Source organism: Elgaria multicarinata, chromosome 13 (genome assembly GCF_023053635.1).
Source record: "Elgaria multicarinata webbii isolate HBS135686 ecotype San Diego chromosome 13, rElgMul1.1.pri, whole genome shotgun sequence".
NCBI lineage: Eukaryota > Metazoa > Chordata > Lepidosauria > Squamata > Anguidae > Elgaria > Elgaria multicarinata.
The window spans coordinates 4,892,702-4,910,248 of NC_086183.1; the positions used below are offsets into that span (position 1 = coordinate 4,892,702).

The 17,547-nt window shown below is 45.2% G+C and overlaps 1 protein-coding gene across 1 annotated transcript in view; it reads right to left on the bottom strand.

Moving 5' to 3' along the window:
- The window catches only part of CSMD2 (CUB and Sushi multiple domains 2), a 784,677-nt gene that overhangs the window by 492,140 nt on the left and 274,990 nt on the right, over positions 1 to 17,547 (bottom strand). Inside the window, exon 4 of the mRNA XM_063140724.1 lies at positions 11,236 to 11,430. Within this exon, the coding sequence (XP_062996794.1) occupies positions 11,236 to 11,430 (195 nt within the window). The remainder of the gene's footprint in view (positions 1 to 11,235; positions 11,431 to 17,547) is intronic.

Genomic DNA, 17,547 nt, shown 5'->3' on the forward strand with positions numbered 1-17,547 from the left:
GTGTGATGCTACTCACTCCTTGATTTCTCTAACTGGCATCTGGCCTTGGCATTGCCTGGCTTTTCTTCTTGACTCTCTCCCGTGTTGACCATCCTGGAACATGAGCCTTGTTGTGTATGGCCTTGCCTATTGGAGCTGCATGCTTGTTTGTTGACCTAGGGTGACCATATGAAAAGGAGGTCAGGGCTCCTGTATCTTTAACAGTTACATAGAAAAGGGAATTTTAGCAGGTGTCATTTGTATGCATGTCACACCTGGTGAAATTTCCTCTTCTCACAACAGTTAAAGGTGCAGGAGTTATACTGCAGCTATACTGTGACCAGATTTAAAAGAGGGCAGGGCACCTGCAGCTTTAACTGTGGTGATGAAGAGGAAATTTCACCAGGTTCTCCATATATACAAATGACACCTGCTGAAATTTCCTTTTCAATACAACTGTTAAAGATACAGGAGCCCTGTCCTCCTTTTCATAGGGTCACCCTAGTTGACCATCTCCCTGAGAATCTGGGTGCAGCAGTACTCTCCACTGGGTTAAATCTTATGCTCAACCGGACCCATGCCTTGTAACGTTAGAGGTGCTGATTTGGGCCTTTAAAAACTTAAATCAGGGGGTGGGCAATTTATAGGCCTTTCAGATGTTTCAGCCTACAACTCCCATCAGCCATAGCTAGCATACCCAATGGTGATTGATGATGAGAGTTGTAGGCTAAAACCTCTGGAGGAACAGTAGCTGTCCATGCATTAAATGGTTTGAGAACACATTATTTGAAGGGCTGCCTACACCTTTATGAACCAGTCAAAGCATAAAGATCAGGGTTGGAGGCCCTGCTCTCTGAACCACCAGGGAGAGCCGTAAGGATAGAAGGATAGATGTACTAAGGATAGAACCTTCTCAGGGGTGGCCCCACACTTTTAAAACTCCCACCATGGGGAGAAACATATGGCTTGAACATTTTTGTTTCATACTTTTGTTTTTAGAACACAAATCTGAAGACACATTTATTCCAATCTGCATTTGTTTGAGTTGTGCTGTGCTTGGGGGCTAAGGGAGAGAGGAAAATAGCTGGTGCTGTTCTTGTTTTGCTTTTAAAATTCTATTGTAATTGTATTTTCATGCGTCTGAGAAATCTATAGTGGATTCTAATAAGATCAGATTTCTGTGAATTTGACCTGCGAATTCTGCAGAGGTCTGTCTTCTTCCAAGTGATGTGGATCCTGAAGACTTGGTGGGGATTAGCGCTAAGGCACATTTGCAAACAAATGAAATTCTCATACAAAAAATCAGATTCCCTCATTGAGTGGATGATGGAATGAAAGGTGCCTGACAGTCCGTGAAACACAGATGGAACAGGTTTAACAAAATCCGTACAGCCCTACTTGAAAGTGTCTTGTGCTGATTTGTCTGGCCTACAGTTGCTAAGAGAATAAAATAAACTGGAATTGACAACTGTGTTTAATACACAAACAAGAGTTGCTGTTTTTAACTCACCCCCAAACATCTTAGGCATCAAGGACACTGCCTTAGACTGAGTCAGACCATTGGTCCATCTAGCTTAGTATTGACAGTACCAGTAATCTTCACTCCTTTTCAGCCCTAGGACCCACCTTTTACTAGGAATGGTGCATCTGCCTGACTGGGTCAGGAAGTCCAACGGAATCCTGGCACCCAACCCCTCTGGACCATGTTCACCAAACCACTGGCTCCCTCTTTGAGACACCATGAGTATCCGGCGGCTGCCTGTTCCCTCTCTGAGGCACTGGGGATCCCCTCTCCTCCTCCTTCTGTCCGATCAGTGCTGCTGCCACTGCGGTATCCAGGATGGGAAGAGGAGAAGGGGTGCTCCCTTCTCCTCTCCCCATCCTGGATGTCATGGTGGTGGTAGCAGGATGGGGAAACAGCCAGGATGGGAAGAAGATAAGGGAGCGCCCCTCCTCCTCTTCCCATCCTGGCTACTGCAGCACAGGCGGGGTTGGAGAACAAGAAGGCCTTATCCTGGTGGCTCTCCCCTTCCATAACTGCATATTGGTGGCTTGATTACTTCCATGATGCCCAAGTTGTGTCAATAGCCCCTCTAAAGTGGCAATGCATGCATCACTAAAGATGCAACGTGTCCCCTAACCAAGCTGCCTACTGGTGGCTCAGTTAGGGGACAGATAGCCTATCATGTTTCCTGGGTGCTTGTCGGGCTGTTGTCCCAACAGGGCTGTCCCACAGCTCACGAGGATGGTTTGGTTAGGCACTCACACCAACCGGATCGAGGTGAGTCCATCCATCCCTACCTTAAACCCAAACATGCATTTGAAGACTCATTTCTAATTTTTGTTACCATAAAGTGGTAGTCTACTGTGACCCATCCTAGATAAAGCTGTGACCCAGTAGTGCATTCTGTGTCACCAGTTCAAGAGATCATTGGCCTAGACCCATTGGGAGAACCTCACCAGGCTGCCAAACCCTGCCTAGATAAGCCTGGAACAGTTTGCATGCAAAGCTTTGTGCACCACAACTGGTTTATGGACTTTCCCTTCTAAAAATGATATCCCCAAACTGGCCAATTTGGTACTTGTCAGGTGACTCAGAAACTTGTTTCATAGTTAGCACAACTGAGATATTCCCGGCTGTGACTATAGTTCTTCAGCTCTTCAAAAGATCAGAACCCCTCCCCTAAAGACCTCAAGGGCCGGAAAGATTGGTAGATTCAATATTTTAGCTCAATCTTAATGGCTTAGTTAACATAATTTACTTTTGGGTCTAACTGATAGAAATTCGTGGCAATTCAATGTTTTGCAGCAGCACAGAAACAGAACAAATTCTATTATCACAAATGTTTTAAGTTGTCAAGATGTACATTTGTATTAATACATAGCTTTAAACATATGGGTTACCCACAAGCAACCTGTTCTCTTCACTACATATATCACACACACACACACACACACACACACTGGGTACAATTTTATTTAATCCTTCATTGCATCTACTTGTAGCAATGAGGGCAGAAAAGTCTTGCAATAGTCTAACAGGATAAACAATTTAATATTTGACTTGACAATATTTTCACTCAATGTTTATCTCAATAGTTTGCTTTCAGCATCATTATTTGCTCCATGTTCTTGTCTGGTTATCTTTTGAGGAATACCTTTTGGGGGAATATTCTTTAGCACAGTAGCTTGTGGGGGGAGGGAATTCAAAGAGGGCATATTGGTGGCTTGTAGTTGTGGGGTGGGGGGAGGAAAGCTTCTGGTCTCTCCCCACCCCACCCCCAGGATGTATCCTGACTAAACCAGTAAAGAACATACCAACTCATCATCTTCGAATTAGTGTGACGGAGAACGTTCTCTCACCCTTTCGGCTGATTGCCAGTGCTGAGGGCTACTGGAACAACCGTCTTTCCAGTGGAGGCTAGTGGATCCGATTTCGGTGGGGTTGTGAATCCATTCTGGGTTTCAGTCAGAAGCATCCAGGGACTGTCCAAAGTTCTTAACTGTATCCCCAAAATGGGTTCAGCACCTTGGATAGCTCCTCTAGAGTTCTAGCTGGTTCTGATAGAACCCAGAGTAGATTCACTGCCCCACTGAAATCGGAGCCCCTGTCCCCCACTGCCTTTTCCCTCTTAGGCAAATGTGTTGCCCCATTTTATTCTCCTTGCATCATGAAACAGACGAGGGCCATAACTCAACCAGGGAGCGTGTGCAGCTGAGGGATTTATTGCTACTTTTAACTCAGAGCTCAAGAATCAATCGTGGCGTAATGGGGTTTTCAAGCAATACTGCAGAAGCTGCACCCAACAAACCAACTCCTTCTGGAAAATGCTGGGCCTCCTGTATGTGAAGGAGTCAGTTTAGGCAAGGCCTCAGGACCTGTGTTGATCATAGCTGGGTGTAAGGCTTGCCCCTCGTCCCAATCATATATATTATTTAGGATGCACACCTATGGGGCAGCTGCCCATAAGGCAGAAGCCTTCAAGCCCAGAAGCTTCTGAAAATCCTATGCCCTGCGAGGCTGTGGCCAGTCAATGGGTAAGGGGGTCGTACAGGTTGATAGGTTGATCATAATAATCCATCACACCTTCCACCAAAGGCAATAGTTTCCAAAGTTTCGACTTAAAGGGAACATTTTCCACACCAACATCTAGGAAGAATCCTCCCTCTTTTTTTTAAATCCGGCTCAGAATGCTTGAATTAGGGTAGCCACTTGAATCACAGCAAAAGAGGAAATGCATCAACGAAAAAAGAGGACAAAAGAGCTCAACGATTTACAATTAATTTTATGAATTTAATTGATATGTATAGGTGCAACTTGAGAATAACATAAATGGAATTATATTATACCTCACAATAATGTGGGAGACTGTGACCAAGTGAACTGTTTGCTTGCCAGGACCATCTACTGTTCGGGTGTGAACTGGTGATGGGCAACAGTCTTGAAATTCGAATTGGACAGGACAGCCTTCGAAATGGAGGACTGTAAAAGGGGACACATTGTCACCCTACCTTGAATGCTACAGAGGAATCCAGAAATGTTCTAGGTGAGGATTCCAGAAATATTGTAATTGCAACTAAAGGAGGAGAGATGCTGTATGGACTGACAGGGTTTGTAGCAAGAGGTTGGACTAGGAGGAGATGATGATGATGATGATAATGATAAAGATGATGATGATGATTTTCCCTCCAGTTCTTTGATTGTTCAAGTCAAATATATTAAGGTTCCTCAAAGAGAAGATCGGGAAAGGCACAAAGCTTACTCTGAAAGTCAGCATGTCCACTGCTGTTTATTTTTTTTGTGCAATTTGGAATTGATTGTGCAACAATGCCCAATGGGAAGATCTATGTTTGAAATGCTTTGCACCAAATTAATGACAATAACAACCCTGTGCATCTGAAGATTCCTCTCCTTTCTTTCCCAATGACTGGTGTCTTCCTGCTTCTTTTCCTTCATACCAAATGTTCCATGACATGCAAGCCGAAGTGGAAAGAATTTTAAAACACACGGCCGTAAAGCAATATTATCTAAATGTAGATTGCATGGGGTATTTTTGCTGATTTTTTTTCCCTGCAAGAAATAAATTATTCTTCTACGGCTAATTTCCTGCGATACAAATTGGGGGAAAAGGCTTTTGAGGTCCCTCAATAAGTGCATGCCACCATCCCTTCTGCTGGCCTCCAAGCAAACTGTGAGGAAACTTAGCATAATGCTGGAATAAAAGATAGATTCGAGCAAGTGAACAAAGCTAATTGGAGCAGGCAAAAGAGATAAAGGAACGTGATCACTGTGCAAAACAATCAACTGCCTTAAGAGAACCACAAATCCAGAGCTGGCTGTGCAGGGACGTGATCCTAATTTCCAGAACGGGATGAGTATTCTCTGGGCAATTCTCCCTCTAATGGGCTGCAGGTGGCAATGCGTAATTGATGCTCTGGTTGCTGCCGACAGTGGCTGTTTTTTAACTGCAGAACAAAATGCTAATGCTTATGAAGATGCTAATGCTTTAGAAGAAAATGCTAATGTTTTAGAAGAAAAGACAAGAGGATACTCAACCAGATTCCCTTCTTCTTTCACTTTGTTGTATCTCACAAGAGATACAACAAAAACAGCAGTGCCTGCTGCCTGCCCAAAACTCTAGATCAGCCTTCCCCAATCTGGTTGGACTAGAAGTCCCATCATTCCCAACCAACGAGGCTAATGGGTGTGCTGCTTGGGGATGATAGGAGATGTAGTCCGGCACATCTCAAGGCCAGAGGGTTGAGGAAGGCTGCTCTAGAAGGCTTTTTTTCTTGCCACCATCATCATTAGCAGTTGTCAATACATTTCACCTATTGCAAAATTCAAGGCAGATGTGGGACGTGCCACCTAAGGAAAAACATCTGAGACATTGGGAGATGAGTTATTCCATTCTGTGGGGTGGAGGGAATTATGATTGTTGAAAACAATAGTAAAATTTCTCCATGAGAACCAACAAGTGATAGACTAAGATCAAAGGAATTCAGAACAAAACAAATCAATAAGAGCTGCTGCTGCTGCTGCTTCTCCTCCTCCTCCTCCTCCTCCTCCTCCTCCTCCTTCTTCTTCTTCTTCTTCTTCTTCTTGTGCCTTCTGCTGTCAGAGGCACAAATAGCTGTACTATCATTAAAGCTATTTTTGTTTTTGACAAGTAGCAGCCATTAATTTTCCATTAATACCACAGAGAATAAAAAAGGACTTAATCTGTTGTCTCAATGATAAGAGGGCCAAGGTGCCTGAGGAAGGTATTTCATAAATGTGGGGCCATCACTGAAAGGACCTTCTTTCCTGGTACCCACCAACCTAATCTCTGAAGGTGGGGGCATTCAAAGGAGGGCTTCTGAAGCAGATTTCAAGTAGGTTCATATAGGAGAACAGAAGACCCTCGCTGGATCAGACTAAGGATCAATCTAGTCCAGCATTCTGTGCAGCACAGTGGACAACCAGTTGCCTGTGGGAAACCCACAAGTAGGACATGAGTGCAGCAGCACCCTCCCACTTATGTTCCCCACCAACTGGTGCACATAGGCATACTGCCTTTGCTTTGACAGTGGAGATAGCATATAGCCATAGTGACTAGTAGCCATCAATAGCCTTATCCTGCATGAATTTATATAATCCCCTTTTAAAGACATCATGTGGTAGCAAATTCCATAGTTTAACTATGGGACAAGGTGATCCTTGAAGTACTCAGGTATTTAGGACTTTAGAGGCAAAATCCCAGCACCTTTAATTGGGTCTTTTCTGTTGTCTCTTGGAAGACTAATCCCCAGCATTATACTAGTCTCATGTAGGGCATACTGTGATGCAGGCACAAGCAGGCGAATGCACTTTGGGTAGCTCTTTTAGAGTTTTGTCTGAAACCCGGAACGGATTCATCCGCACATTGACTTTGGAGCCAGCAGCCTCCACTGCTTCCAGCAGTGATTCGATGAATAAGACCCAATCCCTGCCAAGAGAGAAAGGCTGTTTGGTATAGAAAGTCGGAGAAGGCATGCCTCCCCATGCCCCAGAAGGATTTTGGTCAACCCAACACAGCAGCACAAAATCAGTCCAATGTGCATGCATAATTCAAATTCAAGCTGCACTGTAAGATGATTAATGACTCTCCGGTTTCACAGTCTCAGACTATGCTGGGTCAAAGACCTCCTGAGCTCCAGCATCACACGGTAACAAGGAATTAAACAGGAAACCAGGCAAGACTATTTCTCCATCTAGTTGAATATCATTTACTTTGACTAGCGGTGTTGCCCCAAGTTCTAAGGCAGAGAGTTTTTCCCCCATCACCTGGTACCTGATCTGTTTAAAGTGGAGAGGGCAGGGTTTGAACCCAGAACACTGTACATGCAAAACATGTGCTCTCCCACTAAGGAAGGGTCCTTCACAGCAGGATGGGATATGCATCAAATGAAGCTGCAGCTGCTGCTGAAGGTTGCCAGATTACATGCAAATATGGCTGTTGAATGTGCACTAGCTTCCATTTTCAAGATGGAAGCTGGTGCACATGGTTGTTCCAGGGGGGTAGAAATTCTTCCTTAAAATTATATTGTCCACTGAATTCTTCACCCTTTTCTCAATCATGCACAATGACATTGATTCATGTAGCTTTTGTATCATTCCTTCCCCTTCCTAATTAGTCTTATGGTGATTACAGCCAATCAGGGATCACAGAGTGAAGAGCATTGATGTCAAGAAGGTAAATGGTAATACACTGACAGGAAATACATCATGTCCACCAAAACATCCAATCAAATCGGATGTCACTGACTGCTAGAAAGTGCATTTTAAACAAGTAAGCAAACTTTTTTCCTCCTCAAAGAGTGCCAATAGGGATATATGAGCATTCCATTTTTGCTTCTAAAACATGTGAGCACGACATGACCTGTTCTGATTCCTGACTCCAAGCTGAGCAGAAGCAGAGAAGAGGAGCTGCCCCAGCAGGACTAGGAGCTACAAAAGGAAGCCATCCTTTTTTTGCTATGTATAAGCCGCTCTGAGAGCCTTTTTTGGCTGAGGAGCAGGGTATAAGTATGATAAAAAATAAATAAATAAATAAAAAATTCCCCAGAGAGTGAGCCAACAGGAGTTTGACAGGGGGAGTGTAGGGAAAGAGGAGAACAAGGCAAGGAGGAGAGAAGCCTCAAGTAAATCCAGGAGGCTGCCAATTCAAAGAGTGCTTGCCATGTGCTCTTGAGTGCTGAGTCAAGGGGTGTGTCTTGAGAGTTGCTGCAGGGCCTGAAGGGGTGTGGCCTGATTGCTTTCAGCAGCTGAGTGGGCTGGGTGTCTCATTCTGATTCCTGACTCTAAGCTGAGCAGCAACAGAGAAGAGGAGCTGCCCCAGCTGGACTAGAAGCTACAAAAGAAAGCCAGCCCCCAGAAAGACAGAGAGGAGGGCCAGGACCTCTTCTCGATCCTCCCAGAGTGCAGGACGCGGAATAATGGGCTCAAGTTACAGGACGCCAGATTCCGGCTGGACATCAGGAAAAACGTCCTAACTGTTAGAGCAAAATAGCAATGGAACCAATTGCCTAGGGAGGTCGTGGGCTCTCCCACACTAGAGGCATTCAAGACTAGAGGCATTCAAGACAGCCATCTGTCAGGAATGCTTTATGGTAGATTCCTGCAATGAGCAGGGGGTTGGACTCGATGGCCTTGTAGGCCCCTTCCAACTCTACTATTCTATGATTCTATGAAAACTCTGAAAGCAAACAGAGCACAAGTCTACCAAAATATATTACTTACACTTTTCAACATGTGCTCATGTTCATCACATTCCTGACTTCCAGTTCAAGTTTAGCAAATTTCCTAATTTGTGCAACTTTTATAATTTCCGTGAATATCCACCATAGACAATCAGCCCCACTTAGCCCATGAATGAAAGTCATGCAAATTAGTACATCTGCTCAAATTTAGGGAAACCTGTGCCAATCTCCCATTCCATCACTACTCCTTCACCACAAGCAAGCAGCAATCGCAAACACGAATGACACAAACAGCAAGACAATGTCTGGCAAATCTTGGTGGTAATGAACATTGCCCCACCCATCCCTAAGTGCTATATAAATTGCTATAAAGGAGAGTTGCTTTATTTCTAGGGGTGTGCTCCGCTCCATTATGGCTCCCCAGATCCGAAGTGGAGAGAACCGATCCGGACCTCCGAAGTCCAATTTGGAGCAGATCGAGGGAGGTCTGCATCAGCTCGAAGTGGTTCAGAACAGTCTGAAGCAATTCGGACTGTTCCAAAGCTTCGGAGCCAGGTAAGTGGGGAGGGGAGCTTACCTGGCTCCCCCTTCCGCCGCGGTCTGTGCGGCAACAGCGGCAGAGCCAGGTAAGTGGGGAAGGAGGAGGAGGCTTACTTGGTGCTGGCACTGCCGCCACAGTCTTTGCAGCGACGGAGACAGAGCCAGGTAAGGGGGGCTTACCTGGCTCCGTCGTGGTCTGGCCGCAGTTGAAGCTGCCACCCAGACCATGACAGAGACAGATAAGTGAGAGGGGGGAGGGGGGCTTACCTGGCGCTGCTGCAGTCCGTGCGGCGAAGGCAGTGGAGCCAGGTAAGTGGGGGTTGGAGGAGGGGGGCTTACCTGGCTCCGCTGCCCGCCGCCACCACAGTCTGTGCGGTGGCCGACGGCAGAGCCAGGTAAGGGGGGAGGGGGGCTTATTCAGACCCCACATCTGTCCCCCCTTGCCTGCCTCTGCCGCCTGCTGCAGAGGCAAGTAAGTGGGGAAGGGGGGCTGAATATCGCTCCGGACCTCCGGATCTCGCTCTGGATCCGGTTCCAGAGCGGATTGGGGGAGGTTCGGATCGACCTGAACCGGTTCGGGCCCTATCCAGAAGGGGTTCCGAAGTGGTTCAGGTAGGGGGTACACAGCCCAATTTATTTCAACGTCACCAAGAATGTTAGCAAAAGCCAGCAAATAGCTTTGGTGCAATCCTCCATGCAACATTGGTTGCATGTGCAGCTCCTCCCCACACCTTATTACAAATAAGATATAATTAATTAAAACATGCTCCAGACCCGAGCACCAAGATAAAGCGATTATTTCCTACAAACCAAGTTGAAAAATAAGGTTTCTCGGTGGAAGCACCAACTCAGCATGACGTTCCGCTTAAGGAGTCAAGATGGATGATGCTAACTTAGGAGATGAAAAATGAAGGAGGTGGAGTGGTCCCGTCTTTGGTCCCAACCCAGCTGCATCCATCCCTCTCCTCATATACCGGGCACCAGTAACAGAAGCAGGCAGCAGTAGATAAGCCCAAGATTTTTTAAAAATGCAGCCAGCCACATACATCACTGCATTTCCCTCCACGAGGCACATGACTAAGAATTATGCATCACCAGGCAAAGCCATCTTTGCTCAATTTAAATGCAAGATTTATGCTCCGTCTCGGGATTGCTAATTGATTACACGGACAAAGAGTCAATAAAGGAATCAATATGAAATACTTGACTGAAGGGCGCAGGGGATACACGACGAGATGGGAGAAGCAGAGGAGACAGACGTCTCAAGACTCTTGCAGATATTACGGCAAAGCAAGTCAAATGCTTCTATATATTTACTGACTAGCTAGTCCCATGGGGGCGGAGGGTTACAGTGCCAGGGAGGAATGAAAGAAGCTTTATAATATATGTGCATGAAGGGGAATGGAAACAGACCCCAAAGCAAATGATACAGGCCATTATATAGGCAGGGCCATTCGTAGGAATCAATTTCGTAGAAGTGCAGAAAAAGAAAATGCAAAACACGGTGTCCAGAGCTTTAAGAATGTTGGCTTTTATTTAAAAGACAAGTTTCAAGCCCTGATGGCCACCAATATGTATTTGAAAGTGTGTGCCTAGAGCCTGGCACAATTGCAGAAGTGATTAGGGAGGCTGAATAGCGTTTCCCGTGGTTAGAGGCAGGCCTGGATGCCCTCCTGCCATGATGTTTAGCAGAAAGAGGATAACTGATGCATAATAAAATATGGAGATTTGATCTGTTTGGATAATATATGCAGGCCACATAATTTAGCTGTCCTTGGTACATAATTTGGGCTACCTGCCACAGAACCCCCTCGTCCGCCATCCCACAAGCCAAGCATTCCATGAAACCATGTTGATGATATCTGGCCACTGTTTTCACAGCACCATTTGGGGATCTCTCCGCAACCCAAATAACACCAGCTTAATGCCTGTAGGGTTGCCCGGAATCTTCCTATTTGGATGGTCCAATCATAAAAGGAAGGGCAGGGCACCTACCTCGGCAAAAGGGCAGAGGGAAGTCCCAGGAGGCGGAGTTCTCCGAGCTTGCGTGGCACGTGAGCAGTGCATGACCCTCCAGGAAGAAGCCGGGGTTGCAGCTGTAACGCACTCTGTCGCCCACGCTGAATGTCGTCCCCTGCTGGATTCCATTCTGTAGCCGTCCTGGATTTCCACATGTGTGGCTTGGTAAAACTGCAAAGAGAGCAGGGGGAGAGGGGAGAAAACATTTGATGAGTTGAGAGCACCAAACCACTCAGCAATCACTCATCCTTGATGTTAACCTTCAAATTGAGCACGGTAATGGACTGGAAGAGGGCCAATAAACTGAGACTCAATCCAGACAAGACGGAGGTACTGTTAGCGGGTGGTTCACCTGTCCTGCTAGGTGATGTTCACCCTGTTCTGGGCGGGGTTGCACTCCCCCAAAAGGATCGAGTTCATAGTTTGGGGGTGCTCTTGGATCCAGAACTGTCACTTGAGTAGGGTTGCCATATTCTGAATCCACAAAACCGGGACAATTGGGGGGGGGGGGGGAGGATTTTTTTTTAAAAAAAACCCTGAGCAATATGTAAAGGTCTAGGGAAAGGAGGAAAGCTATCTAAGCTTTAGTTATCTAACACTGCAATCCAATGTGTGTCTGCTCAGAAACTAATCCTATGAAGTTAAATAGGACTTATTCCCAGGTAAGTATGCATAGGTTTGCAGCCTAAAGTACTTAAGAATCTGCAAATAAATAATAGGCAAAGAACAGTTTAAGCAAACAAACAGGAAAATATGACACTAAATTACATTTCTCCACTAGTTCTCAAAAGCTAGAGGAGACTTTAATATAGAGACTTACACTCCACTGAGCAGGCTCAAGGGACCATTTCGGAGGTTGGAATTTCTCCATCCGGCTGGAACAGGAATCTGGGATTCTTGACTGACTGGCCGGGACATTTTGAAAATGCTTGAAAACCGGGACATTCAGCAACCCTACACTTGAGGCTCAGTGGCAAAGAGCACCTTTTATCAGCTTAGGCTGATATACCAACTGCACCCTTATCTGGATGGAGATAGCCAAGCTGGAGTAATCTATGCTCTCATAACCTCTTGTTTGGATTACTGCAATGCGTTATACGAAGGGCTGCCTTTGAAAACAGTCCAGAAACTTCAACTGGTACAAAACAGGGCAGCATGTTTACTAACAGGGACTGGCCAACAAGACCACATCGCACCAGTCCTTTTCCAGCTTCACTGGCTGCCAGTCCAGGTCCGGGCCCGATTCAAAGTGCTGGTACGAACATTTAAAGCCCTAAACAGCTTGGAGCCAGGCTATCTGAAGGAATGTCTCCTCTCATATGTACCTGCCTTAAGGTCATCCTCAGGTGTCCTTCTCCATAAGCCCTTGGCAAAGGAAGTGAGGCAGGTTGCTACCAGGAGCAGGGCCTTCTCTGCAGTGGCACCCCCTGCTGTGGAATGAGCTCCCTAAGGATGTCCGCCTGGCACCTACACTCTATTTTTTCAGATGCCAGGAGAAGACCTTTTTATTCTTGCTGCATTGTAACAGTCTATAAATTTAATTTTAACTTTGCTGTTTTACATTTGTATTTCTGCACTGCTGCTGATTTTATCCTGGTTGTGCTTTTATATGATATTGTATATCATGTTTTCATACTGTTGGTTTTATACTTTGAATGGTTTTAATTTTTGTGAACCGCCCAGGGAGCTTCGGCTATTGGGCGGCATAGAAATGCAATAAATAAATAATTGACTCCTTCTACCTACATCCACTCCATTCTCTGCTCAGCTGCCTGTTTCCCTCCCCACTACATTCATTTCTCTGCACTACTAGAAAAAAAAATACCTGAGCATTTTGGACCAGTGTCACAGTTTCTTCTCCCTGTTCTTTCAGGCCAGAACAGAGCAATAGTGCCCTTTTCCAAACAGTGAGAATCCTGACATGATTGCATCTTCTTCTCCTAGCATTAAAGAGCAAGGAGAAGATGCAATAGCATACAGTACTCACCCTTGCCCAGAGAATGAATCTAGTGGTGTCGTTGCAATGGCTCACAGTATATTTATCAGCCTTCAAGAATCATGTGAGGCAATGGGTAACAAAAAACTATGGCTGGATACTATGAAAAGGAGTCCTTTGTGCTCATGAGCTTCCTCGTTTCCTTGTATTGTGTCAATAAAACTATTCACACTTTTGTACATTCCATCCTGGAATTCATCTGCTGAAAGGCTGTTTAAGAAATATTTCAACTCAATCAACCGACCAACCAACCAATAATAATCAATCAATCAATGCTTCACTTATTTAGATACATTGTGGTTTCTGGCAAGCCATAGTTGGCCACAACTTCCAAACCAGGAAACAATGATTTGCACTTGACCAGCAAATCTACATCAAACAAAGGATCTAGTTGCTGATTAGGCCGCTGCTCATCTGGTCAGCATCTAGAACAGAGCTTTCCAAACTTTTCATGTTGATGACACACTTTTTAGACATGCATCATTTTGCGACACAGTAACTCAGTTTTACTAGCAAACCGGAGGTTAAACTAACCCCTTATAAGAGATACGGACACATACATAAATTGTAATAATGAAATGTATGGGGACACAACATATCTCATGAAAACCTTTCGTTTATATTTTTAAAAATATATGATTTGCAAGATAATAACATACATTTCCAAGACTTTTCACATTGAACCAATTTTGTCGAGCTGCGATCAAGCTGCGGTTGAGACGGTGTTCAATCAAAAAAACTGGACCCATGGAATTTCTCGAACGCGTCACTTCAGGTGCAGCTGCGTCACCGGAAGTGACACGGAACCAGCTGTTTTGACCCGATTACGCATACTGCACATGCGCAGTACCTGTATGATCCCTCGACCGCAGTGTGCATACATGGATACGACGGAAGGGGAATATACTAGTGCACCATACTAATCGGCACCTTTGCTACGTAAAAATGCATGCAAGTTAGTATTGCTTATTTCACATTGGCTCAGAGGTTTCTCGTTACGTTTGCGTGACGCACCTACACACGGCAGCTGACACACTAACGTGTCGCAACACACAGTTTGGAAAGCTCTGATCTAGAAAGAGACTGTGTGGTCTTTTGCTTAAGGTGCCGCACTTGAAATGGGGAGACCAAGGATGAGATCCCTGCTCAGTCATGAAGCCCTCTGATGCAGTCACTACCTCTCAACCTAACTTCACTCACAGGGTGGTTGTGAAGATTTAAGGGAGGGGGGCAGGGTGGTATGCTATACTGAACTCTTTGGGGAAAGGTGGAATGAACATGTCATGAATAAATACAGCTTCAAAAACTGAATGTGAGAAGCAGCCAGGACTATTACCTCCAAGTTTGAGGAGACTAGGTTTATCTGGTGGGACGTCTCCACTGTCAGTGGCTGTGGTGGCATCTCTCCAGGTAGTGATGGGTACCACTAGAGGCTGGTGGCTCTGATTTCAGTGGGATGTGACTTCATTTGGGGTTTTAATCAGAACCATCCAGAACTCTAAAGGAGCTATCTGAAGTGTTGAAACCCATCCACAACATGGTTTTGGCACCCGGTTCTCACTGGTCCTGACTGAAGCCCAGAATGGAATCACAGCCCCACTGAAATCAGAGCCACCAGCCTCTACTGAGCTGTACATTGTCACATGTTACATTTCCTATCATGCGGCAGAATGGCACTAAGTTGGAAGCATTGTGGGGAATTGGAAAAAAATGTTTAGATCCAGCTATTCAGAGTGGCAGGCCAGAAAAAGAAGGATGGAGGGCTAATTCAGGCATCAGCCACCCTGCCCTACCATGGTACTTAGGCCCTGGCTTCTGCCCTAGGGTGCCAGGAGCTGACACCAATGTGCAGACACATGGCTAATTACACTCCTGCTCAACATCCCTTAATAGTCCAATCATTCAAATTTGTTCACTAGCACTACCACAAAGAGTGGTTGTGGCATTCTTAGCAAATGAGGCAAGAGCCCTCCAAGTCTCCAAAAAGGAAGAGGCACCATTTGAGATCACAAATGGGTTGAAGATAAGCACAAAATGAATGCATCATTCCACCCCCCCCCCCCCCCATCTCTGCACTGACACTCCAAAGCCCAATTTAATTATATCACCGGTGTCATTTTTAAAACAGCAGCAACTAAAACTGAACCTACTCCCAGTTTTTGAGCCTACTTCGTTTGAAATTAATGACCGGAACTTCACTCCAAGTAAAAATCTATCATTTTTTAAAGTCTCTGTCTAACACTCACTGCTCTTTACTTAATGAACTGTTAAGATAAGATGCAGACGGAGGGGCCGTCTGCTACTTACACATCGTGTTTGGAAATCCAGGATCTCGTTTACAAATTCTGCCTCATTTGCCTCTCTTAGCCAACACGATCTTCATTTCCAGACAACATGCACGGACCGCGGGACTGGGTGCACACTACAACCTTGCAAAAGCCACCTCAGTGTAAAACAGCTGTGGTCTTCAGGGCTGAGCAGAGGATGTATGGACTCAGATCTAGAATGTATACGTTCTCTCTCAAGGGCTGCAGCTTAAGCAAGAGCCAGAGGCTGAGCCTGAACCTCAGCAGGTCAGAGGTTCTGTTCTACGCAACAGAAGAGGTTCCTTGATTTTATAGCATGTTCAGCCAACCCTGAGGATTCATGGTATCTCCCAGTGGCATGGGTTGGGGTTTCACTGGGCTAATTCAGCAGTTCTAGCTCGCTCATTAGACTAGGACCCAGCCTCTGGTTCATGCCCTGGATCCTGAGTCACATTTTCTTTAGGTTAGAGGTACACGATAGTTACCCTAGTAGGTCTTTCCCTAGGAATGTGCTTGGATGAGGTCGGGGAGGGAGGGTGTTTCATGGATCTCTATCTATCTATCTATCTATCTATCTATCTATCTATGTAATATACTGTAATCAAAACCATAGTAAAGCATTAAACACAGTTTTAAAACCACTGACATTTAAAAAAAACCAAAAAAACAAAACAACTTAGTGCATCATCAGACAAGTGTCTCATGGCACGCTCGTTAATGGGCACTAATTATTATTATTATTATTATTATTATTATTATTATTATTTATTTATTTATATAGCACCATCAATGTACATGGTGCTGTACAGAGTAAATCATGGATTTTCACAGGTCCTTTTCATGACACCGTCCACCTCCTGCACGCCTTCCACTCCTGCTCATTTTCCCATCACAAAAAAGACCCGGAAAATCAATTTTTAAATCATTATTATTATTATTATTATTATTATTATTATTATTATTATTTTGCTTTAACGAAATGTGCCGCCACTTCCTGCTGTGTGCAGGGGAAGCAGTGGGATAAAAATGCCCACTGAATGGGCTACATGCTCCTGGTTTACTTCCTCTTTCATCCCCGTGTAAAGAAAGAGGAAGCCGATCGTCGCTATTGTGGGACAGAAGCAGAAGTCAAAGTGATGTTAGGGATCCCCCCTCCGCCTGATGACGTTTTTAAAAAGAGGTGTTTTCACCTCCTTTCTGCAGATTTATGTACAACTCATTTCTTCACAGGGCAACCCAGGGGGTAGGAAGACATGACATATGCTGGAGCAATCCTTTGATGAAACACTCCTGAGTCTTTCTGCGGTTGACTTTACAGAAGAGTATAATAAACCATGCCCTCTGCATATCTGAAGATGCTATCGATGGTTCACAAGATCATTTATGACTCAACAATGTCTTTGAACCATGGTTAGTAGGAATTTATTCCTACTGTTGTGATGGTCAAAGACTACTATATAAAAGTATCAAGTGTTGGAAAGCCAACATGAACGGCTTCCTGCTAACTAGATTTAGAAGAACCTGGTAAGGAGAAATGCAGGTTGCTTACCTGTAACTGTAGTTCTTTGAGTGGTCATCTGTGCAGTCACACTATGGGCTTTGCGCTTGCGCTGAGCTCTGCTTCGGAAAAGTCTTCTCCAGCTGAGAACCATTAATCTTTTGGCGGGAACCCTCCCCCCACCGTCCACCGCGCATGTCAGCGCGTGTTCCCGCCTTCCCCTCAGTTCCTTTGTGACCGACTAACGATCTGGTAACCGAGGGGGTACCCCTTCAGTATTTAAGAACACCGAAGAGGGGACGGTGGGAGGGTTGTGTGACTGCACAGATGACCACTCAAAGAACTACAGTTACAGGTAAGCAACCTGCATTTCTTTTTCGTGGTCTCTGTGCATCACACTATGGGCGATTACCAAGCTGAGTACTCACCGGTGGAGGGTCGGTGTCACTGGAGCACTGAAGACAGCACTGCTCTGCCAAAGGAAGAAT